The 26523-nt window shown below is 42.2% G+C and overlaps 1 protein-coding gene across 16 annotated transcripts in view; it reads right to left on the bottom strand.

The window, feature by feature from the left end:
* EPHA5 (EPH receptor A5) overlaps positions 1-26523 on the bottom strand; it is a 365570-nt gene that overhangs the window by 70149 nt on the left and 268898 nt on the right. For 12 of the 16 annotated variants that reach the window (XM_059722183.1, XM_059722189.1, XM_059722186.1 and 9 more), the window contains 3 exons: positions 15439-15504; positions 3824-3891; positions 576-701 (listed from right to left, as the gene is read on the bottom strand). In XM_059722183.1, the coding sequence (XP_059578166.1) occupies positions 576-701; positions 3824-3891; positions 15439-15504 (260 nt within the window). The remainder of the gene's footprint in view (positions 1-575; positions 702-3823; positions 3892-15438; positions 15505-26523) is intronic. The other 4 variants (XM_059722192.1, XM_059722191.1, XM_059722196.1 and 1 more) reach the window with 1 other exon arrangement.

Here is a 26523-nt window from a genome sequence, read left to right as displayed (position 1 = left end):
AAAAATACTTGTGTTCATATCTGCTACTTACGCAAACAAAAAAAAAAGGTGTTGTTTTTGATAAACAGTAACTGACAAAAAATGCAGTTTCAGGATAAAATAACATGAACTACAGTTCAAAATATAAAAATTGTTATATAACATTTAACAAAGAACTTTGGCTGAAAAACAACAGGAAAAAATTGGAAAGGTCGAAAGGTTTTGTTTTGACATTTTCAAAGGGAGCTAATTTTACTTCAGTTTGAAATTGATTTACAATAAAAAGGGATTATAAAAGGGATAGTCAAACCCAAAACTGAATAAAACATTTCAAGTGGAATATTTCAAGAGAAACCCATTTTTTGGTTATATCACCCCACTAAAAAATCTTTTCCACACAGATCGACAAATGGCTCTATTGTTTTGCAACTGCAGTCAGTAATATGTATCTCATTGACACCAGTGGGAGCAGGATCAGGGCCTAAATCAGTTACAAAGGTGTCTCCACAAAGCATATATTTGAAAAGCCTCTTATTAGTTTGAAGATTATGATGCTAATGGAAGTTAAAAAATGATTGCTAATTATATCTTCTTACCAGCTCCAATAACTCTTTCAATTGTTATGCATGAAGCTTCTATCTCCTTGGCAAATTCATGGACAGCTTGATTGGGGTCCTCATAGGTATGTGGGTCGATATAAGTCTTTACTCCTGGTAATTTAACTGTGAACATAATTTAAAATTTAATTGGCATATGAAGTTCTGGATGTGGATAGTACTCATCTCTTCTGCTAACTTTTTCCACACTGGAAAACATTGCAGGGAGTGAATGGTTTAATCTTGTCATGCCTCAGTTCTCCCTTGGTTCATTTTATTAAACATCCATATTTCACATCAATATTGTGGTGTTAAAAGATTATGAGACACTGTATTAATATATATAATGGAGCCCCTTATGGTAGAAAGTTGTCTCATGGCCAGTCTACCCATGGGAAAGGTGGATGGAAAAAAAGATCAAAAAAGAAGGGGCAATTTTTCAAAAGGACTCAGCTCCTATTTAGGCACTGCCAGAAGAAATTTCCCCAAGTCACTTAAGGGATTAAGGAGCACTGTTCCTGTTAATTTACAAGGGATTATGCTCCTAATTTTAGGTGCTTTTGTGAAACCTCTCCTCACACTATGCGGTATGGGAGCTGCTGACTTGTGGAGTCCTCCTGAAAATCTGTCCCAGAGAATCCGACATCCTCCTCATGGAAAGCTGCAATTCATAATGCACTAATGATTATGTATAACCTACTTAATCAACTCTGCATTGCAAAAAATGTTACCTTGAATTAAAAGAGGAAGAGAATATGTCTGCAATGTAACAAAGCTCGTGGGTTGCATTTCCATGAAACATAAAATCAATATTAGGCTTGTTGTCTGGGATGTGGCAGGAGAGCAGGAAGTACTTCTACAGGAATTACTATTGCTATTACTACAACTTTGTTCTGAGAATCACTAGACCTACTTGTGCCAGTACCTGCTCATCAGTGCAAACTCAAGGTTTACAATGTATCCCTTAAGAAGTTACTTTTTGCTGCTTCCACTAAATGGCATTAATGGAGGTTTGATTTTACTGTGGAAAAGGATTAAAAAAAATTAAATAAAAAGATAGCTAAATACCTTATTTACTTAAAGCCAAGGCAAAGCTTTTTCCCTCATTCAGCATGGAGTAAAATCAGCCTGTCTTGGATTTGAGTATAAATGGTGAGCAGGTGGCTACAGAGGCTCTGACTCCAACCCAGACTTCGGATTGGGGTTGGAGTTGGAGCCACAGTGGCAGCTGCTACCCCGCCATCACCTGTTCCTCACCACTGCTCCCCCATTCCCACAGGTCTGCTTCCCACCACCACCTCTGCCTGACCCTGCTCTCCTCCTTCCCCTCACCAATCATGGCTCCAGCTTCAGTTTGGGGCATGGAGCACATGGTCAATCCAGCCCCTGCCTGGCCATGCATCAACAAGGGCAGTGGTGGCAGATGCAGACCTGGGTCTGGGTTCAACTGGAGCAGGTCTGAGGCTGGAATCTGCTGCCACCACAGCCACAACTGCTTGACTGGGTGGGAGCTGGAGCAATCATGTGCTCTGTGCCCCACGTTGCAGCAGGACCAGAGCTGGATCTGTGACAGAGACTAACCAGTGGCAGGTGGCAGGTAGTAAGGGAGGGCAAGCATGAGGGGGCAGACAGGAAGGGGGGCAAGTGCCAGGGAACACAGGCACCTGGGGTGGGAAGGCAAGTGGTGGGGGGACAGGCAGCAGGTGGCAAAGGGTGGGGATGGGGCCATGCTACCTGCCACTCCACTGCTTGCCCCTGTGCCACTGCTTGCCCTGCTGCAGCAACAGAGGAGGCAAATTTAAGATGACCCTCCAGTAATTTGATGCTACACATGAAAAATAATAACAAATTTATACATTTTTCATGTATAAAGTCTAATTAGTGGATGCTTATCTGAAATTCTAAGTCATATCTGACTGGGGTAAATACAGTAATATCTAACTTCTGTGTACTGCACTTTACATCCATAGACCCAAAAAGCACCTTATTAAGGATCTCTTTAGAAATTCTAGCACTGGTTTTATATAAAAGTAATATCTTTTAGTATTTCCATGGTACTTTAAATGCACAAATCGGATTAATATCATTGACAAATTAATTTTTGCAAAATTTCTTTGAGGAAGGAAAGCAAATATTATTCTCCTGGTAGTACGGGGAGGGAAACTGAGGCCAAGTTGACACCTAAGTCTACATGATGAGTTACTGGTAGAGCAAATAATAAAATCAGAATCTTCTGACACCAGCTCTGTGCTCACTGTCATAGTTCCTAGAAATGAAATGCTACAGGGCATGTCTACACAAGACATTTACTGTGCAGTTGATGTAATAAACATCTCAACATCTACATGTGCACCTGTATTAGGCTAGAGTAAACTAATTTACTCCATAGCAGGATAGTACTTGTATTTACAAGTAAAACATGCTGCAGCAGCGCACATATAAATGCTACCTAGCTGGCTGGAACATGAAGGTGCTTCAGTGCGGTGGCTTCCTGCTGGCTAGCCCAACACGGAAGCACCGTCATGCCCCAGCAAGCCCCTCTGCAGCACACTGAGCTGGGGGCAGCAGCTCCAGGCTGGCAGGCTGACCCCCGGGATCCCCTCCCAGCCAGGGCTGCTCCATCTGGGCTCCATGTGCTGTGCCTGAATAAACTGTGGAGTTTATTCCTCCAGAGCTAATTGCTCCCAGGTGCGTGTTCAAATGGCATGCCTGGGAGCAGTAAACTCCAGATCAATAAGCTCCGTAGTTTATTCCAGTGCTGTAATTGCACATGTAGATGCATCCACAAGCTGGACAAGCTACTGCACAGTAGGGATGGAAATGACGCATGCGGCGCCGGGACTGCGCTGTACCGGTGGTTACTGGGCAGTCGCTAAAGCAAATACTAAATGACTGCCCAGTAACAACTGCATAGTCAGGCACAAGTGTAGACACACCCTGTACCAACTAAACGAGATTGCTAAAAATTTTGGGGCTAAAGTGCTCGGTGCTAAAAATGATGGGTGTCACATAGCAGAAGTCTCTATACAGAGGAAGGAAATACAGTTATTGAAATATTACTGAAACAGAATCAAATCAGAGCTCAACTGATCTACATACTTCACTATGCACATAGAAATAATCCCATTGACAAAATGAAACTAGTTACATGCATAAAGTTAAGCACTGTGCAAAGCCACAAATGACTATATGTGTATATATCTATGCATGCGTGTGTGTGTATCCTTATTACTTTAATTTTCACTCACTGTGGCCATTATGGAAGTGCATCTTTTCCTCTTCTGGATCTTGTTTAGCTTTGCTATATCCACACCGCCTAGAACAAAATACAATCTGGTCAGTCATATATCAGGAATCTTTTAATTAAATTCAGTTACATGAAGTGCAAGAACCCAAAACAGCCATACAAGGAGTTAATTAATCAGAGCTATACTGTTTTGGCTTTTGTTCATCCAAATAATCACACTGTCTTTTCCTTTTGATTTGAAGAGATTTTCAGACATGCCTGAGGGCTGGAGGGGCATCAGCCTCACTGAATTTCCATTGGATTTGTGCTCCTCAACCCTTAGATGAAAAATCTCATTCAATAATATTGTTAACTTTGCTTTTATTATTAAAAGGGACAGGGGAAAGATGAAAGAATTGGAGGGGATAACAATTAGTAATTGCATATATTTTTCAGATTTCAACACTTGATGAGAGATCAGGTGCCAAGTTATAGACTTGCAAATGGAGGGAACAGAAAAGTGAATGTGATCTTCCTCAGAACATGCAACTTTCATGGATTTTCCAGGCATTCCAAGATTTCACTGTAATTTCTGGCAGCTCCTGTCTTTACACATGGGCCCTGGCCTTCTTACACTCCCCTGTTGCTAGTTGTTCACCTCTCCAGCAGCAAAGGAGGGGGAAATTAGAACTTGGGTGCTTTTTTGCAAGCTTTCATCACTTAAGTTCACTCAGTTTTCTCTCCCTGGCTCTCTAAGTGGCATTATCATTCTAAGCCAGTGGTTCTCAACCTTTTTAGGCTCAAGGTCTCCCCCTCCCCCTACAACTCTGCAAAGTGTTACAGCATCCAATTTTAAAAATTATTATAAATATATTATGAATATTAAAAATGAACATAATGGTATTGTCAATAATTAATTAGTTATTAATTGATTAGATCCTCAGAGTTCTATTATACTCGCTCCACTCCCACCACTGCCATGGCCAGGTGGATTTGCATTGCATACCTCCTGCAAAACCAGATTGGGAAGTGGCTGTGACAGGAACGTGTGCTCTTGCTTCAGGCCTTTCTGATCCAACCCTTCACAGCGTCTCCCAGAAAGAGAGACAAGCAAGACAGGTGGAATTACTCTGTCTGCAGCTGTTTTCAAGATGCATGGTATAACCCAACTGACAAATGGCCACAGCAAGAATGCCTGCATTATATTAAGGAAGCCACTGTAGTCTTTCTGCTGCAGCTCTTTCCAGTCTGGTTCCAACATGTCTTCTTAACACAAAAGCACATGGGGCAGTTCTACCTGCTGACAGCAGCATCCATCTCCAGGCTACTGCCACTGCAGGGTGAAATTGCCCTATGTACCTTAGTTTTCAGGAGGCCCAACTGAGGAGCAGCTGCAACAGAGGCAGTGTGTCTGATTGCATTGCATTCTACAGGCAGGTGCACCATTTGCTTCTGCATTAGGTCTCCTGGATTCAGCTCATGTTAAGACGTAAGAAGCAGCTAGAGGAGAAGCAGTGCACCCACCTGTATAATGTCATTCTTTCAGACACACAGCCTCTGTTGTAGCTCCTCCTCAGTTGGGCCTCCTGAAAACCAGGGTGTGAGGTGCAATTTCATCCTGTGGCAGTGGTATGGCATCCCTGGTAGGTTCCCGAAGCACCCCAGCTTACAACCACTGCTCTAAGCTTATGTGGCTACCCAGGCTGTGGGCCTGCAAGCTGACACACATGGGCAGCCCCTCACTGAGTGGTGATTAGTAGGGCAGCACACCGACACAGGGGTTTGTTCATGCAGAATAGCTAGTGGGATCAGGGCCCAAGTGTTATGCATGTATTTGGAGAGTGCTCTTTTCCCCTCGCCAAGCTTTGTTATTAATAAGCTACTGAGCTCATCCTGCAATTGGATCTATGTGTCTCTACTTGCTTGTAGTCTAGGCCAGATCCCATTCCACCTATTAGTCATCTAAATGGACTTTGGAGCCTCTGTGTGATGCTATTCTACCCTGTTCAAATCCCTGAAAATCCATTAACATATCTATTTTTGTAACACATTGCCATTTGACCCTTAAAACTGAGTCACAAAAAAGCAACAAGGAGAAAGAAAACCTAACTCCTTCCGCAAAAGCTGCTTTCCAGGAATGCAAGCAGGGTGCAATACAATTATAGGGCGCCTAAGTCGACTTACACCCCTAATAATTGGTGGAATAGAATCTGACCCTATATATTAACATGGATGTAGTGATTCTGAAAATAGTCTTCTCAATAAAGAGCCATTTTACACTGAGAAATACAAAGACTTCTCCTGGTACTACCAATACATGAAATGTGGCACAATACCTCTAGCATAATTTACAGCAAGGAAGAGAGTTTGTTTAATTAACAAGAATCATAGTTGGAAACCTAGCAAACAGGTAGCTTCATGTGACACCGCCACCTTCTCCATGCATAATTCAAGTAAAGTGAATTATGGTCTGCATGACTGCAAGATCCACTGCTTTAGTTTTGGTTTCATAACATTAACTTTTTTACCCTGAAATGAGGTTTTTGGCTCATGCCCAACACTGAACCTGAAGGACCAAGGTATTCCTCTTAATCTGATCTCTACCCTTCAACCTGTTCAGCATTTGAGGTCCTGCTGGTAGTTAGGCCACACTACTACTGACATAGAGCTCAGCATTACAAAGATATGCAAGCCACTCCACCACATCAAAGTGGGAATAATTTTGGCAAATTCTGGAAATTGAGGTGGAGGGTATCAGACCTCAAGGTACAGCAAGGCCAAGATGGAAAGATAACATAAAACCTCATCTGGAATGGATAGGTAAAGATGTGATAAAATGAAAGGAGAATGAGCAAGATAGGAGGAGATGTAAAGTGGTGATTATGGTTATTGTAGGCCACCACAGCCAGTAATACTAGAGAGATAGAAGACTGAAAGTTCCAAGCCACAGGATAAAACACTAAGGGAAAGAAGGACAAGAAAGCTGGGAGAAGGATAGATGCATGAAGGAAGAAGGTTGAAAAGATCATAGAAACAAACATACGGGGAATGAAAAAAAGAAACAATGCAAAGTTGAGGGTGAAATGTTGGTAAGAGACAGTATGGTAGGAGGGAGCAAAAAGTGAGGAGGCTAGGAAGTGACTCAATCAATCACTGGTAAATAACAATGCCATCCTTGCCAAGGAATGGTAACATAATAGAGAGCAGCCAGCACTGGGCATAGATGGGAAACTGGTAACAAGGCGGGAGGCCCTCAGAGAAATATAAAACCCGTTGATTGCTAGAAAATGACATTTAGAGGTTAGAGGGTTTGTTTTAGGAATAGGCTTGTAGATAGAGTAGATATGCATTAGAACAATGGTCCAGGGGAACAGCAAGGGTTAATTGGTTTCTAAAAGCCTGTTTCTGACAAAGTTTCACAGCCTTTAAGGCAGACACTGTGTCTGAGACCAACCGACAAGTGGGCATACACATCCTGGGAAATTAAAGACATGTATTACAGTGTTCCCTGAAAACCCATAACAAAGAAAAGGGACTCTTCAGCATTGGGATTTGGTCACAGTGACCACCTGCAAAGCACCTGGGATTTCCAGTTTTGGTAGATGGACCAAATTAGGAGGCCGGGCATACCCAAATTAAAGACATCAGTAAATGACTAAATGGATATGTGTGCATGTGGTGGGTTTGGGAAACAAGGAATTATGCTGACAGGACAGAATGTGGACAGCATGATGACTACAGGGAAACCAATCAACGGTACCCAGAAATGAAGAGTCATCAGGAGAGAAAGATTACAAAAGGAGAGATTTCACAGAGATTTCAGAGCAGCAAAAGGTCCTGGAGGGGGGGGATCCTGAGGTCATCATAGACAGAGGGTGTGCCACCAACCCATCTCACCCACCCCACTGGGAAGAGTGGGCCTCAGCCTTTGACCTCCAAGACTGCTGACATTCAAGAAAGAACTACAGAGTGAAGCTCGCATACTAGCCAGGTGTACCTTTCCTCTGTGAACCCTGGAACTATTAGATAAGTAGAATGTGGGGGTTATTTTGTTTGTTTTGCCTGTATTACTCTTATCTGCTATCACTGGGCACATCTATACATTCATTAATGCACCTTAGATACTGTGCATTTAGTTTAGTATGTAAAGCACTAATTAAATGTGCAGTGCCTAAAGTTACTGCGCAGTAGTGCTGGTGCAGTTATTTAGTGATGCTTACTGAGCATTAGCCTAATAAGTGTGCAGTATGCTGTTAGCACAGTTTTTGCTATGACACACTACTGTGCAGTGTTATTAGGCTAATGCGCAGTAAGCGTCTGATGTAGATGTGCCCATTGTGTATCAATAACATTTGCCTGTTATCAAATAGAAGAATTTGTGGTCATTCTGAGGGTTTGGGTCCGCCTGGCATAAGGTATCTAGGTCATAAATCCAGTGCCAACACATATGGCATGGAGTCTACACAGGAGGGTATACTAACCTAGCATGCTAAATCTGTTGTTATTAGTAATACCAGGAGGCACTGCTGGGGACAGGGGCTCACTATACCTATGCCCCACATAATGTGTGGAATTAGCTAGGTGGGAGGAGCAGCCCTGGCTATGTGTGCCTAGGGTAGTGGCATCTCTAGGATGGCACAGAAGCTTTCCTTCTTGGTGCTATGGCTATGCTGATAGTGACTATGAGCTGAACTCTTTGGGCATTTTTACCTATTCTCTGGGAGATGGGGGGGGGGGGCACTTTTAATTAAAAGTTTCTGAGCGTCACGTGTGTCAGTGTTCCCGGGGCTGAAAAATGGTGGTGGATGCTTTGAACTAAACTTCACTGAATGAGCTTTAGTTCAAAGCACCCCACTGCCATTTTTCAGCGCAGAGATGCTAATACATGTGATGCCAGAGTCTGCTGAAGCATGTTTCTTTCTGTGCTCCAGCAGACTCAATATCTCAATTTATATATCTCCACAAACTCAATATATATATGTCCACGCTAATCCAAGATTTATTTGGCATCTTTCAAAAGTTATTCACAATCAATAATTTGTATTTTTCTTGGGATTCAAGAATTGTAAGTATTCCGTGTTAATATTCGATATATACCACACCCATTCTTCATTTATTCAGTGCAGAGGTGTATAACTAGAGATTCTGTTGGAGAATTATGAGACTTTGACTTTGTCCTCAACAGTTCTGCTGCTCTCCCCATGGTATCCTAAAAGTCCTTTGGAAATCTTCCAGAATCCACTGTTTCAGGGAGCAGTGCCAAACGCTGAGAGAGAGATACTCAGAAGGCAATGCAAATATAATATTACATGAGGGTAGACATGAGGCAAAACTTTAGTGGTCCTTAAATCAAAACTGTTTGGCTAGCACAGTGGTGCTGACCTCTGTTCAACTAGCAACATTCAATTTTCAAGTGTAGGCTTTTGTTCAATAGGGAAACTAAAAGACTCTTGCATTCCTTCCATGGACATCTTCAGTCAGTGAGCAAATGCCTGGCTTTAAAGAGATTTTGATGCATGAAGATACCAGGTAGAACTGGCTAAAAGGCTCTTTACTTCCAGCCAACACAGAAAGTGTAAACTTTTCAGGGAAAACCAATCACTCAAATCACTGATTCCTAACTGCACATTTTCTGGAAACCAAAACCTGAAAACTACCCAAAATGAAATATTTTAATTTTCTAGGATTGTTGTTTGGGGTCAGAATATTTTAAAGTAAAATAGACACCTTCCTTGAAATTATGTGTTTAAGCCAAGTCCCAATTGTCCATTAAAAAAATCTACAGAAAATTTTCAGTGAGTCCTACTTCCATCCAATGTATGTTGGCAAACTTCTTCTGTTTACCTTTTAAAGCAAACATTCTTATCCCTTTTTCAAACTTGAAGTACATCATCTGTAAATAGTCTTTCCTAACATTAGCTTCCTTACTAAATTATTCTCATGAAGATTTAATTGTGTACAGATACCTCCTCTAGAACTCAATAAATGGAATCTTCAGTCACATATACACAGTGATCCAAGAATACCTTAATTCAAAGTGATTAACATTTTACTACCTACAGACAGATTCAAAGGGCCAATATGAATGAGTCATTTTTGATGGTAGCCATCTCTAGAGCTCTATAACATATACAGCAGCATGTCACATTAGCATATAAAATCAGGTTCTGGAACCCTCCATTGCACCATTAAAACATGGTTCAACAAGATGCACCAAGTAAAACTGCAGCTGCCAGAGACTGGTTCTCAAGCACTGGTTCAGCATCACTAACAAAGCATTTGAGGAAACCTGTCCATTATTATCTTCTGTATTTTACAACTGCACAATCTTAGAGATACAGGCAATAAATATGCCCCTTTGGGCTTAAAATGTACCTCTTCTCTTCTGGACGTTTAACCAGTCTGACAAAATCAGAGGCAAACTGTTTCTCTTTTTTTCTTTTCTTATGCCCTTCCCAACCTTAAATTAAATATCTATATATATATGTTTGTGTGTGCGTGTGTGTGTGTATATGTATCTGTGTGTGTCTGTGTGTGTGAATGTATATAATTTAAATTTAGATATAATTTGTCATATGACATGGCTTACTCAATATGACTGATTTTTTCCCAGATATGTGTTATTACTGACAGGTAAAATATCCAAATGTTCTGTTTTAAAAGACTTTTAAATGAAAAAAAAGTGTTATTTTATGGTATAACCGAGTTTAACAGGCACATATAATTCTAACGCTTATGGAAAAAGCTGTAAAACAAAGCTGCCTGGTGGACATTCATCCTCACAGTTTAATGAGCACTGTAGAAAATATTGATTTTGTATAACTTCTCTGTATTGCTTATAGTGAACTGGGCTACATACTCAGTGGATGTAACTTACTAAAGCTCCTGAATTTATGCTGATTTACACTTGTGAAGGATCCAGACCAGATTCTTTATACTGAAGCCACAGACCCCACTCACCTGCCTCCTACCCCCAGCATAAGACCATATCTGTAGGTCCCATCACATTAAAAAAATAAAACTCAAATTTCAGTGTTTTCCAATACAAATATGAGAGAAATGAATTCATATTTTAAATATTCTTATGGCATCATGTGTGATATAAAATTGAGTTGCAGATTTACCAAGCAGCTTGTAAAATATTTACAGAGCAGATTATGAAAAGTGCAGCTGTAAAATGGTCCCTATGCAGGTTTATAAAATATAAAAATGGATTGGTGAAAAAATCCTACCGGGGACAAGTGAGTTTGACCATGAATGCATGCTACCTATTATAACCTAACTCACTTGACAAGGGACAGAAGAGAAACATGATCCAGATGTCAAGAAATGAATGACAAAGGCTTGCCCTTCTTGGATGGACAGGGCCACTTGACCCCTGCCCTTCTGCTTTACAATGTCCCACAAGCTCATGTTGATCTTCACCTTGCCATGTATTGTTGGTACTATCAGTGATAAAGCACATGGCTTCATCCAACCAAAAAGGCATATGGTGAACAAATCATGGAAGGAAGTCTGCTCATCCTGGCCTTGACATTGTGGGCACTATGGGCATGATCCAAACCTAACTGAAGTCAATGGACAGTCTCTCAATGCTGTCCACAGAACTGGATCTGGGGGTCTATGGCCTTGTATAAAGCATGTGGGCCTAAGTCCTCAACAGCAAACATTTAAAGAGGTGCACTAAATCCTTGCTGAAATCTACCCGTTTCCCTAATATTTCAGCCCACAGCTGAACAAGAGTGGGTCCCTCCACTACTTATGGTTAAAAGGCTATTTAAATGCTTTGTTGAATCAGGGCCTCATTATAACCATTTTCTGTCCAACTCATCGCTTTTAAGGGTGCATGAGGCTTCATTAGCCAGGACAGTGTGGTTCAAGTTGCTGCCATTCTCAGCAACGGGGCAGCTGAATATGAAGGTAGGGGAAAAGCCCCCAAAACTCATTTGAGAGGATGTGGCAGATATATGCCCATCTTTATAGCAGCCCCATAAGCATCTTTACCCAGTGGCTAGTTACCCTAGCAAACACTTCACTGTTTGAATTGCATACTCCCTGAGTTGTTTTCTTATACTTGGCCAAATCCTCAGCTGATATACGCTGGTGTGGCACATCCCCAGTCAGAATCTGGCCCATTAGGTTTATTTAAAAAGCTCCTCCTCATGCTTTTTTAAAAGTACGTTAGCTGAGATACTTAGGTCAGAAGAGGAAATTTGTCCTAGTTTGTCTAGGAGGTGGTTTGATTGTAGGACTAAGAAATTTGACTTTGGCTTTATTCGTTGAAAGAGCAGATAAAACATCCTTAAAGAGAATAGTTGTCTTAAGCAAGGGGCAGGTTTCCTCACCTTTTTACTGAATCAGCCTAGAATCATTTGCAAACTTCAATGAAAATAACAGCAATTGTCCCAGAGATGCACACAGCTGCTCACCACTGCAAACTCACTCTTTCTCAGCAGCTTTCCCACATCAACTGTCCCATTCTCTACTATCCTCTCCTATATTTGACCTCAGAAGAACCTGGAAGTCTTATAAGGAAAATATTGAAAATACTGGAGTGGTATTTTAACGTTTATTCTTGCTCTCACTAGTCCTCTGCCTTCCTAAATCATGGAAAGAACAATTAAAGATAATTTAAACAAGAAACAGATTCCTCCTCCTCCTTGCAGGAAGCTGCCTCTAAAGTGATCTCTAAATCTCTTTAAAGAGCCTGTCTTTCTTTCCTGTAACACACTCAAAAGCATCTATACTTTGAAGCACTTCTGCCATCTTCTGTATTCAAGAACAGCAGCTTCCTACTACACTCTCCTCTCTATAGGGAGGCTGTAAACCTGAGGATGATTTAGAGAAAACAAGTTTCAAAGCCGTAAGCTGTTCTCCCTTCTCCGTTGAGAAAGAAGTCTTGTACTTTTTTTTTTCGCTGTACACTCATGTGCTTTGGTAAATTAAAATGATTGTAAGCATTCTCTTTTCCTAGCCCTCAGCATGTTAGGCGTACTTAAACAGGCATGCTTAGTTTTCCATTATTGCCAACCCCTTTATTTTATGCCCCGATGAAGAATTCAGGGTATATGACACTAAGTTGCAACATCTATGTTTCTGGTATGTTGGTCCTAAAAGGCAACAGAACTATCATGAGTCTTTATTTTGATAATCATTACAAAATGTACAAGAAAACATTTTGGCAGCTAAATACTGCAGGTTGAGCTGTCTAGTTTAGTACTGCCAATCCAACATATTCAGCAATCATGATTCAGGTCACCAAAAATCATGAGTTTAGCTTTAAAAAAACAAAATACAAAACCCCCAAACATTCCAAGTTTTGTTTTTTGCTTTTTTAAAATCCTTCTGCTCTCATGCTTTTTGGATTCCCATCAGCAAGCTTTGCACTGTAAATGAAAGCAGAGATTATTATATAATCACATGGCTCTAAGGGCTGGGGCTTTAAGAAAAGAAAAAAAGAGAAAAATTTTCAAGAAAAAATCCTGAAAATTGGCAACAGCACATTTCAGAAGGATAAAATTACAGATGCTTTCTGTTTCTTGTAAACAGAACAGACTTAGTTCTTTTTTCAGATATACAGATTGTATTGCCACAAACAAGAATAACAGGCTTTGAAAGGAATACATAACAAGTATAACACCCCTCTAAATATAAAAATCCCAGTGGTTTGAAAAGGCTGTAAAAACCCTCTTGTCACAAGGCCTAAGTCAATCCTTGATTACTGGGGCTTAAGAAGTTTTCCCATAGTTAGGAAACAGTTTAGTCAAGAATTGCTTCCACAAGGTTTTTTAAATCTGCCTCTCAGGCAGAAGTTTCAGGCAACTGTCAGAGAAAGGACATGGGACTAGATGGCTCATGGGTCTAATTTAGGTTGGCAACTGCTATATTCCACATAGGCTACAAAAAGACTTTTATCTTGAGATGGACCATTTAATCCTGAAATGAAGTGCAATTGTTCAAGTGTCCATCTCCATTGTCTCAAGATAAATTCTAAAAAGGTTCATAGGGTAATAAGTACTAGCAGTTTATTCTGGGACATTGCAAAGTATGCCTGAAGGGTTATCCTAGGATTGCATCACTGAATCAATGGCAGAAAAACTGGGGCATTCAACCACTATTATTAGAAGGGTGATGTGTGTACATGCCAATCGCATTATACTTTTGTTCTGGGACAAACACAGGCACAACTTGCCCAGGGACACATGCATTGTGTTTTTCACCACAGAAAGCGACGGTATGACTTAGCTCTCTTTGGTTAGGGGCCTTGGTTAGGACAGCTTTACAGATCTTCCATAGCTATATTTAAAGGTCTACAGGGTGAGGCCAAACATAAACAAAAACTGGGCATCTTAATTCTCTGTTCCAGTTATTTATATCCTGCAGTCTCAAAGACACACTTCTTGGACGCAGCCAGACAAGTGCAGATGTGCAGTATGCAGCGCTGCAGACCCGTCTGTAGTGCTGCACATAACACATGACACATACTGACATTCCCAGCACTGCTAATTTACAACAAAGGGGATGGCAGGTGGTGGTGACATTGGGAAATCCTCATGTAAAAAACCCCCTGCACTTTAAAAAAATGGGGTAGCACACAAGGCGACAGAGCGCGTCACTGGAAACCAGAGTCTGGCAAGTCAGAGCCATGTTCTGGCTGCCAGCCAGGCTCCGTGCTGCCAGATTGCCACAGCTGCAGTCCCTGGCAGCCCCCAGGACCCCGCGTAAGGCTGCTGGCGCCAGCCCAGGTGCTGCCCCCAGCCTCCCCTAACCCACCTAGGGCAACGTGCCACACACCAGAGCACACGTACACAGGCATTTACTGGGAACAAGCAGCAGTGGCAAGTGGGAACACAGCTCATGGAGACATAGGCTTTGAGTGTTATTTTGAGTCCCCATGCAAGCTCAGCTAACAGGGAGCTCTCTGCCCGCACAGCCTTCAGCTGCTCAGAGACCATGTCTCCTGCACAGTGATCCAAGTCTAACCCAAACAAGTCAATACAAATTAAAACCACCCCTCACTTTATTAGTTAGAAAGCATGCAAGAACATATAAGAAAGAAAACTGATTATGCAACTCAGAGAAGGGCAGCGTCAGAATTTTACAGCATGTGGCACAGACATCCAGCTCTCGGTTCAATGAAAGGCATGTCCAATATTGTCTTTCTAGCTGGAGCACATCATCATTATTAGTGGCATGTCATTAGAGACAACAACATACAATTCACTTCACTGATATGCATGCTACGTGCCAAAAATTCAGTGACCTTTGCACCTTTCTTTTGGACAATAATCCCCCTCCCCCTGCTCAGTGACAGGAAGCAGGATTTGATGCAGTGTCCAGCATGCAAGTTTCATGATGTTTGGTTATACTATGACATATGACATTTCTGGTATGTTGTCTGGGTCAATCCATCATGGAATAATATGTCAGATTTTCCACTGGGACCCTGCACTTTTGGAGAAATACTCTGCTTCAGAAAATGCTATTTTCAGTTGTTGAGATAGACAAGTTGGGTGCAGAGGTCAGACGAGAAAGCGATTCCAGGCCAATACAAGAAAGGAAGAAAAAGGCAGACTTTGGACAGAAAACATGGAGGTATGACACCAAACAGGAGCCAGAGTGGGTGAGAACACTGACCATATTAGGCTCGGATAGGCAACAGCACGCAGGGAAGAAGCCCACCCACAGCCATGATCGCAGCAACTGAAAAGCAAACAAAAAGGCCCAGGATAAGGTGTAAATCCCACTGCCCTGGTCATGCGCAAATACATTTGCAACATTTTCATATGCTTTTTTTTAAAAAGTATTTGGACCTCAAAATAGCAGGCTGCAGGCTGTCATTGCAGGAGCTATGAGCCAGGAAAACCCCTTTGAGATACCATATGGCTCTGATGCAGCAAAACATTTAAGCGTGTGCTTAACTTTATTTACTTGAGTTATTCCACTAGAGTCAATGGGGTTACCCAAAAAACTTTTAAGTTAAACAAATGCTCAAGGACCGGATTTAAATCAGGTGTTGAAGTGATTGTTGTTACTCAAATCGTGTTCAGCAGAGTAACTTTCTTTATTTAATCAATGTAGCATTTCAAAGGTGCACAAATTTGTGCCCAGGTTTTACAAACATTTATGTATATGTATGATATTATTCACTCACATTGACCTTAGTGGGACTCCTTATTGGAGCAAAGTTAGGCACATGTAATAAGTGTTTAAGGGATCAGGGCTTTAGCATGTGTGTGTGCAAATTTCTGGGGCAGCCTTTCTCCTCAGTAATTTGAATGCGTATTCAAAGACCAGAAAACCACTCTGTGCCTATGCACAGCTTATTTTCAGAGCAGTGAGGCATTATTCTAGCCTAACCAGAGTATTAACTTTATTTGGCTCTAGTACATTACTTGAACCTGGATGTAACTCTGAGTTCTCTTTATCCTTGTCATACCACTAGCACAGAAGATTCCCTTTGTTACTAAACATCAAACTATAATGCAATAATTTAAGCCAGAAAACAATATAAGCCAGGAGAAACAGATAAGGAGCCAGATCCTAAACTGGCATAAATTAATATAGTCTCACTGTTCCAGAAATGGCTGGTGTCCATTGGCTTAAAGTTGTGACTCACTGGGTGTGTCTACATGTCCATATTAATGTGATGCAATAAACTCTGGTGCACATTGCACCAAAGTTTATTGCTCCCAGACACTCATTTATACGTGCGCCCAGGATCGCAGCATGGTGAGCCAGGTCAAAGCAGCCCTGTCTGGCAGGGGGCCCAAGGTGTCAGCCTGCCAGCCTGGGGCTGCTCCCCCAGCTCAAAGTGCTACAGAGGGGCTGGCTGGGGCATGATGGTGCTTCAGTGTGAGGCTAGCCAGCAGGCAGCACTGAAGCACCCTTGTGTCCCAGCCAGCTGGGACAGCACCTACATGTGTGCTGCTGTGGAGTTTTTTACTCCCGTAATTACAAGTACTATCCTGCTGTGGAGTAAATTATTTTCCTTCAGCCTAATAGGGGGTGCATGTGTAGACACATGCTTTTTAGTGTGCAGCTAATTAATTTACTGCACAGTAAACATCTCATGTAAATGCATCCATTATTTCTCACAAAATCATCAGAGCATGCCCTTCTCTTTTCATTTCATTCCCTCTTTAGAGTTGTAAAGTATAAAATGTAAATACCTAAACACATAAAAGAGACAGACTATTTTGACAAAATTAACATTCTACAATTGCATTTAAGAGATGGTAATGCAAAATGACTTCAGGCATGAAGCAATTTACAGAAGTATCTGCTCTATTATTTTCTTTCTTAAACCACGGCGTGGGGAAAAAAAGTCTCTCCATACTTCTTACAAATTTTCTATCAGCAAAACAATTTACACACATCCTATAAGAAGTGTTGCCAACTCATGTTATTTTATTGCAACACTTGCAATAGCAGGTGTTTCTGAATATACTAGTTGCTGGAGTCATCTAATTATGTGAGAGACTCAGTTTTCATTGAATATATGATGTATATTTTATTTCTAGTAAGCTCTGAGCCCTTACAGTTGCAAAGAAAAGCTTGAAAACAAAAATGTCAAAGGTTCAAAAAACAGAAATCAAATAAAAAGAACACAGATGTTTAATGATTGTTGAAACAACCCTAACTTAGAAGTGTTGAATATGAGGTGTTGGCAATGTTGTATAAGATCTATTTAAACCAGTCCATTCTATGATGATTCTCTTTCTGTCTCACACATACACACACACATGTCCCTCTATTATGTTCTTTTTTACAATGGAAAATAAGACTCCATTCTGCAAGAGTCACTGGCCAGGCATTTCAAAACTGCTCAGCACCTAGAATCAAAGTTCTATTTTGAAAATAGGTCATTACCATCTCAGGCACCAAAAATGACAGAATTCTCAGACACTTATGCACACTGGGTATTGAGTTTTTAAATGAGGCCCGGACTTTCATTAGGTGCTTAGAGCTGAGCATTTTGGGGAAAAAATAGCCCAGAGTTATAAGGCGAGAGAAGTTAGTCAGGTATAACTGAAGGCAGACTTTGCACCTCTTTTAATGCAATTTGCATACAAAAAATTAATTATGTTTTTAGAACTATGCTGCACAAAATTAAGAACAAACCAAATACAAAAGACCTAAGGCCAGATCGTACTCCACATCTTAGGTATCTAACTGAAATTAGATGCCTAAGTGTTACCCTATTACTATTTGCTGAGGTTCCTGAATAATACTTAATGTAAAAGATGGATAAGTCCTCTTCCTTGATGTTTTGTGTGACAATCTGAAAGCTAAAATAATGGTGTATTACAAAAGAAGATATGTTTATAGTTTTTAGGAACTTAAGAAGAGTGGAATAGATCACACTTAGGGGCATAAATCCACTTAGGTAGCTAATGGGTGGAATAGGATCCAGTATACAGATCTTACAGAAAACATAATTTTCTTAAGAATTAACTTTGAATCCCAGAAATCAGAGAGCATAAATGCCTCAACTAGGTAGTTAACGCCAAAAAAAAGCTTTAGTACTAAAAATGTTCCAATGCCTATTACCTTGGTGGTGAGGCAAATGAAAAACCCAACTATTATATAATAAATATAGATTAAAGTTTAAAAAGAGGCAAGATTCAAACACACCTGCATTTCAGCCTGTCCTGGAAGTCACTAACTATGGGCTGTGACAGATGGTAGGTGATAGAGTATAATGATGTGTTTCTCAACTCCAAGTAGAGTATTCTCAGTATGTAAACTGAGAGCCTAATAGCTTCTCAGGAGAGCTTAACAGCTATTGGTAGAGTAAGAAATCATCCTTCAATAAAATATACCCAGGCCCCAACAAGATTTTACAATCTTCCATCACCCTGAATTCTATCTGGAAACAGCCCAAGAAAAGATACAAGTACCGATGCTACATATCTGCTTTGGGAGGTGGATTGACCAGGTAGACTTCACAGACTGATTTAGGTAGGGCATATTGGTCCAGAGTCATGGGGTGAGGTGACCAAACAAGGGTCAACTGCACCTGTGCCAGGCACAGCCCATCTCCATAGCTGGAGGCAATCAATATAAGGTGTCTAGCAACTGAGAGCCAGGCCTGCTGCAAGACATTATGAAAGGTGGCAAGTGGCCAGTCAGAATAGATGTAGGGGAGTGGGAGGTTTGAATGAAGCATGTTCTACTAAGGACCCAGGGAGGAAAGACCCACACGGACTAGAATTAGCTGGAAGACTGGAGTCTGGGGAGAACAGACTGAGGCTTTCCCTCTAGAAGAAGAAGACTAAGAGTCAAATCCAGAGAAGGGCTTGGGTGCTAAAACAAGACTAGGGAGTATTTTGGTGCTTACATCCAAAAACCCTGCTCTGTAGCTGTGGAACCCTGGAGACACTTAAATTCATGAAGTGCTTTCTTCTGGCCAACTGCTGTAACTTCCTCAGCCTGACGAAGGGTTTTTAAACCCAAAAGCTTGCTTAATTTTTTTTTTCCCAACTACTTAAGTTGGTCTAATAAAAGATATCAGATTCACCCAAGGAACCCTGTCTTCTTTTGGTCCTGAAATTCCCTAAATATGCATAGGTCTACTTGTTGTTCATGTACAAAATTGCTCCACTCCAAGCAGCAAGCACCTGACTCTTGTTTAAGGTCCATAGGGATCCACAAACTAGGTGGACAAGTTCATAATCCTCCCAGAGGGTCCATTAGGGAACCTCAGAGCACATCTAATATAGTGACAAGACTGAGTTCAGCAGAAACCACAACAATTCTCATTTAAGAACATGACCAGGACCGGGAAAGCTCCTCACCTTTTACATAACATCCTAGTGGTTAGAGCACTCATCAAGGAAATGGAAAACCTGGGTACTAGGCTCTCCTCAGCCTGATAGTGTTCAAACCCACACCTCCCACTTCCCAAGAAAGCATGGCAACTACCAGGCTATAGACTTGGAGGGGAATATCTTCCATGGATACCTTTGCAGGGAAGCACTGTGCAGAAAGGAATGCAAGAGTCACAGGCTGGAAAGAGAGCAAGGAAGACGAAACACGAGTATGTAGCTTTGTGGTCAGGGTAGTCCCCTGAGAAAAAGCAAGTTCCTGCTCCCAGGATTGTTACTGTGTTTTATCCAATGAATTGTTTAATGCAAAACACATACGCAGTCACCAGAGCAAGCGCTAGATCCCAGGTTGCAATTTTACATGCAACTTGTATTGGGCAGATAACAAACTAAGAAAATTGCTCCAAGGGTATGCTTACTTACAAACCAAGTGTGCCTCATTAATGAACAGGCACAGTTAAAGCAACTACATATTGGGAATGAATGTCCAGGACTCTACACAAAACCAAGATCTACTGCAGAATCCCAGAAGTAGCCTAACCAGAATCAGATATAATGTAAATGCATTTGGGTGCATCTCCATGTGTGCTTTACTGCAGATCTAATTAGCTTTGCGATAAAGTGTCACCATCTACATGTGAGCCCATATAAGAGCACAGTAAGTTAATTAACTCTGCTGTAGGATAGTACTGTCCAGGACAAGTACTATCCTACAGTGTAGTTATGTGCACTGAAATGCACGTGTAGATGGTGACAGGAGCTGGCTGGAACACACAGGTGCTACAGTGCAGGGGCTGCCTACCAGCTAGCCCCACAGTATAGCACCCTCATGCCCCAGCCAGCCCCTCTGAAGCATGTTAAACCAGGGCAGGGCAACCCCAGGCTGGCAGGCTGACCCCCCTGGGCCCCTGCCAGCCAGGGCTGCTCTGCCCCAGCTCGATGTGCTGCGGTCCTAGGAGCACTTGTAAATGATGAACCCAGGAGCAATAAACTTCAGCATGCACTGTGCCAGTTTACTGCTATGTGCTAATGGTATGCGTAGATGCACACTTTGTGTGGTACTGTAAACAGGCTAATTTTTTTGTTGGGTAGCAGAGCTATTCAGCACCGATGGACTTTCGCGATCTCTCAGCACAGTGCTCACTGTGCTGAAGGATGCTTGCAGGGAGGAGGGCAGGAGGGTCAGTCTTTCCCCAGTTCCTGTTGCTTCCAACCTAGTAATTCATCTAGAGATGGGATGGGTGATTGTCTTATTTATATGACAGATACCAACCACTGTGGAACCACTGCAGATAACATACTACAATCTGACAGGTAACACAATTCATCTTTGCAGTCAACCTCTTTCACAAACTATCTATGTATAGCGACTAGATGCAGGTATAAGAGTATCTATTATATACAGTTCAGGCTCTTAGGAGCTGTAAGTTAAGGATTTTAATCATGATAAGAAAAAGCTTTGTTTTGGGTTTTTTTTGTTGTTTGGTTGTTTTAATAAGCTGTTCCTATAGGGACATTCTTTATAGGTCTATATTGGAGAATAAAAGATTCTGAAGTTATTGGAAGATTTTTTCTAATATTTTACTGAGCTCTGTGATTAGTTTAATCCACCTGTAGATTAGAAGTCCAGCACTATAACCTGGACCCAACTGAAATAATATTACTACCCTGAACACCAGAGAAACAACATCGTACATTGTAAACTTATGCCTAGTTCAACCATTTTAATACTCCTTTTTATTGGTACCTGATAGCCTTCCAATTTTCCTACAATTTATATGTAGTTCCTCAGCACAGCCTACTACGGTTTATCTAGTTTACATGTTGGAACCTGTCTCCAAGCTGTTTTAGAATAACTGAAAAGAACAAGAGACTGCATAGATTATATGTAAATGATATGTATGCAGACCATAAGACAGAGAGAGAGAGAGAGAGAGAGAGAGAGAGAAAAGCAACACTTCCTAAGGCCCTACATTTGAAAAGATCCTTTGGAAATGATTTACAAAAATCACTGTATGCCTAATTATGTCTAACACAAAAGGCAATGCAACTGTTCCCACCCCCACCAAGCAAGAGGCCAACTCCAAATGATGCTGTCAGTCATATTTCTAGAATGCACAATCATATGATTTGTCAGAGTACTTGAAGCCCAAGCCCCCAAACTGTCTTCTTTTTCCTCATGTTTTACCAGTTCTACAGCCAAAAAAAAGATTTTATGACTCCATTATAAATTACTAGACCTTTTATATCAATGCTCAGTGATGGTCTAACATCACTGCCACTGGTTCTGGAAGGTGTTCTTTTCTGTTTTCAGTTGTTAGGCAACAGAACCAGTTGGGTTTGACACATTGGTGGTAGTAAAGCTAGCTCTGTGGCTAAGCAAGAGAGATGGTGATTGTGGTTAACATGTCCCTGTCTCAGACCAAGCTGAAATAAGACCAATTGAGACCTTATCTCATCTGGAAGGGTTGGCTCAATGGCTTTAGATAAAAAGCAGAACCAGCTTCATTATATTGATACTACTGGAGGGAGAGAAAACTGTCAAAAGGTTGAGTGGTCATTAAGGTGAAGACTGTTTTTAAGGGCACAGTTAAAGATGCCATGGGCTAGGGAAAGACATTATACATAAACTGGTTTAAGTGATCAGAAACTGGTTTAAACCTGTAACAGAACAGACATTCAGTGCACATAAACCAGTTTGAAAATGGCTGAAACTGGTTTGAGTTAAACTTGGTTGAAAGTAGTATCAGACTTAACTGATTTGGATAAAAACCGCTTTATGCAATGTCTGTCCCAGACCTCTTGCTGGTTTAAGATAAATCAGACACCCCCAGCATCCCGGCATACTCTCTGGGCTGGGAGGGGCTCTCTGCTCCAGCCCACCCAGGCTGGCCCCGCCCCTCTACTTCCCAGCCCAAGCAGGGACAAGCAGGCTCGGGAGTCTGGCCAGAGAAGGGTTTAATTCCCCCCTCCCTGTGCCACCGGCAGGGATCTGAGCGAGGTCTGCCGGTTGCTCCCCCTACTCCTACAGCACGCAGCACCATGGCCCCTGAGGCAGAGGTGGGCAGGGAGGAGAGTTAGGTTCCCCAGTACCCACACTGGCAGCCAGGTCTGGCCTGCTGTCAGCACAGCACTCTCTCTGTGTCCGTCCCCTTGCCAGAGGGAGGAGGAATAACTCCTGTCCTTGCTCCCCACCGACCTGGGGGGGGTGGGGAGGAATAACGGGGGAGGGAGCAGCCACCAGCTGGGAGCCCAGGGGCTGCAAGTTAACTCCTCCAGGACTCCAAGTGCTTGGGAGCAGCAGCGGAATAAGCCACCTCTTGCTGGGAGGGGACTTGCTCCAGCACAGAATGAGCAGCACTGTGAGGCTGACAGAGCAAAGAGGGCATGGCCAGGCAGGGTCCCTGACTGTGGGGAGAAACAGAGATAGAGAAACAGTCCTCCTCCCTCTGGACTCTGGCAAGGGGACAGCTGGGAGCCTATTCTGGGCAGGGAGTCAGTGCTGCGGTGACAACAGGCAGACCTGGATGCCAGTGGGGGTACAGGGGAAACTAACTCTACTCCCTGCCCACCTCTGCCTCAGGGGCCATGGTGCTGCAGCAGCAAGGGGGGAGCACCAAGCAGACACAGGAAGGGGGAATTAAACTCCTCTCTGGCCAGTTCAGCCTGGGTTGTCCACCCCCCACCCCCCAGCACAGCTTCCGTGAAGCCAAGGGTGTGCTCTGCATTGCCTCAGTCCAGAGTGAATATTTGTCCTGTTACAAACTGATTCAACCTAGGCAAGTTAGACTAACCTGCAAAGGTTGAATCAATTCAGGCTTTGGAGTTCTGAATGTCTGTCCCTAGCCATGGTGACTGGATCAAACTTGATCCTGCTTTCACTGACTTAAATGGAGGCAGGACTGGTCCTTTCCTGTTGCTGGCTGATGTGAATCTTGACTTGGTAAAGATTTTCCCGCAAAATCCTTTGTGTCATCAGGTGTACTTTAAGAATGAAATGTACAATACTGGACCATAAAACTATGTTAAATTACTGGAGATGATGTCCTGGGAAAAGCAAGCAGGAATGTAGAGATAAAGGAGTCCTTTAAATGCCACAAGTAACAAAAATAACGATTCATACCATGAAAATCTTTTTCTTATGAAGAACATTATCTACGAACTGGGCATGTCCACACATGTATTTATGCGCGCTTAAACTTAATGTACCTTTGCTTAGAGAGCCCCTCCCAGCCCAATTAAGGCACACATCTACATGTCAACGTGCTGATGAGCATTAAGATGCATTAAATATAGGCATGAATAGCTAAGTTGCATTAGCACATATGCAGATGTACTAATGCGCATTAAGGTGGTGTGTGTCCAATGATGCACAGCATGTTAATGCGCGTTAGTGCATCTACACGTGCACTAATGTGACTTAGCTATACGCACTTAAATTTGACACCTGCTTTATTCAGGTATTAAAGTTAGGTTCACAGAGCCTTAAATTGCCCTTTTTAAGGTGCATTAAGGGCACACACATGTAGACATGTGCCCTTAATGCACTCTAAAAATGATGATTTTAGGCTTAGCCTACTTAAAAGTGGCACAAGCAGATGCTCCCACAGTCTCCTGTTTCCTAGGGAAATGTCAAGAAAACTGGACTATTTTAAGGTTTGTCCCATACTAGAAATCAAATTTTCTAATCCCAAGGTTAGTTCAGGATCTGTGACACACTCCTTATTCATCCAAATCCACTCTGATTTACAAATGTCACTTAAAAAAAAAAAAAGATTCACATATTTATGTCCAGAGAGAACCCCACTGCCACTGTAGGACTACTATTAAAAAAGCCTGAATCAGCCAAAGTCACTCTTAGATGACCTAGTATAGCAGCCTCTAATTGCCAATATTCAGGTAGCAAAACTCTTTTTTGTTTTGTCTTTTGAAGGGTGATTCCTTGCCAAGACAGAATTTCTATGAACGTACGATTAAAGAAAAGTGGCGCTTTCCGTTGTTTCCAGCAATTTGTTCCCTCTAGGATGCATAAAAAGGCTCCCTTTGGTTCTGTGAAAGGTGACCTCAAATGTCAAGGTCATAAATAATGGGTCATTAGATACAAAAACATAGCTACAGCACACATTTCAGTTATTTAGAATGGCATTTCAAAACATGTTCCATACTGGCCTAACACTGCTCTTTCTGTAGGAAATAATGTCCCATCCCTTTGGAAATCCTATTATGCTATAAAACTATAGGGGACAAAAATCTCTTCAGACCTACTTTAAGGCCTCCTAAAATTGGTAAAGGAGCTTTGGGGTAAATAAAAGTTGAGCTCTGACATAAAATGTGCAATAAATTACTATATATACAGGGACATTGTGCATTTCACTCCCTTCTGCATTGCTGATGGAGTTGTAGTCCACTCATCAGGGCTGTGCTTTCTCCTTCTGGGATAAAGCAAGGGGTCCTGCTGCTGCTGCCTTTGCTCCCCTTTGTGAGTTTAAGGCTAATGAGGAGGAGGTAGCAGCAAGGATGGCTAAATAGCCTCTTCCCTAGCAGCAAGGAGGTAAGTGGGCCAGAGTCTGAGACTGGTCAGTGGTATGGCTAGAGGCAGGAAAGGAAAACAGAAACCAAGAAAGCAAAATAGCAGATTGGCCTATGAATCCTGCTTCTTGCCACCCCTGCTTCCCTCTGCAACATGAGCCCCTCATGGGAAAAAAGAGAGGTGATGAGCCATCCAAGAGCAGATGATCAAGATAACTCTTGGCTTCTTGCCCAGGAGGTAGGGGTGTACCAGAAAGAGCAGGTTTCATGGTAGCATGATGGTATGGGGACAGCGGGAGGCATAGGCCGTGGAATGGGGTGGGCCATCAGGGCCATGGCCCAACCAACTTTTAGCACGTTAATTTATATAACCCACTAATGCACAATTGTCATTCCAGTTAAAAACGTATACCTTGTTTTTTAACTGCATAGCTAGCTAAATTAACATGCTAAAAGTTGGTTGGGCTATGGCCCAGATGGCCCACCCCATCTCATGGCCTATGGCTGGAAGTATACAGTGCAGCCCCAGGGATGCAGCCAGGTAGTGTATCTAGTATGACCCATCACATGCAAGTGTCCAAAGAACCTTAGCAGTTGAAGTGCCCTCACTGCACACCTCTGCCAGACCGATTATATGGGACTATCTGAAGACAACAATGGCCTCAGAATGTTCATATTCCAGGGCTGGTGCAGCAGTAGCTCTGCTGGCACACCTGCCAGCACAACCGCTTTATTAGAGCCATGGCATATGCTGGCCTCCCCAGACCATCTCCCAAAACAATGAAAGCAAAGCTTGCCACAAGTCCTCTTCTGTTGGCATAGCTACATCCAGACTGGGGGAAGAAGAGGGAGGAAGGGGCAAGAGTTCTGTCTGCTAACGGAGGCGATCTTTTCACACTGCTATGCAATACAGTTATGCCACAAAAAGCCCAAGCCAGCAGCTGGTGCCACAACACAACAGGAATCCAACAGGGGGACAGACATTTACAGCAATCTGTTCCTACTGGCAAAAAAAGGCTTGCATGGGGCTGCACAGACCTCTGCAATGCTGGTAATGGCATGCACTGATATGGATCTTTGGAGGATTCTGAGAACCTCCAATTTATTTTTCTTGTCTTTTTGTTTTTTTGTGCTGCATACATTTCAGCCGGTAAGTAGGAGACAGGCAGCATCCAACTCAAACCTAGCCAGGAAAGCAAAATATACCACCAACAGTGCTGGCAAAATGCTTTTGAGTAGTGTGTATAGCAATAAGAAATGGGAGAATAACAAGTGGGTATGATTGAAGCTACTCCTTGTGCCTAACAATAGATTTTTTCTGAGCTATGTTTCCTTCTAACTGAGATAACAAAGGTTTGATTTA

Source organism: Alligator mississippiensis, chromosome 2, assembly GCF_030867095.1.
Source record: "Alligator mississippiensis isolate rAllMis1 chromosome 2, rAllMis1, whole genome shotgun sequence".
NCBI lineage: Eukaryota > Metazoa > Chordata > Crocodylia > Alligatoridae > Alligator > Alligator mississippiensis.
The sequence above is the reverse complement of the archived record's forward strand: the minus strand, read 5'-3'. Positions and strand labels throughout refer to the sequence as shown.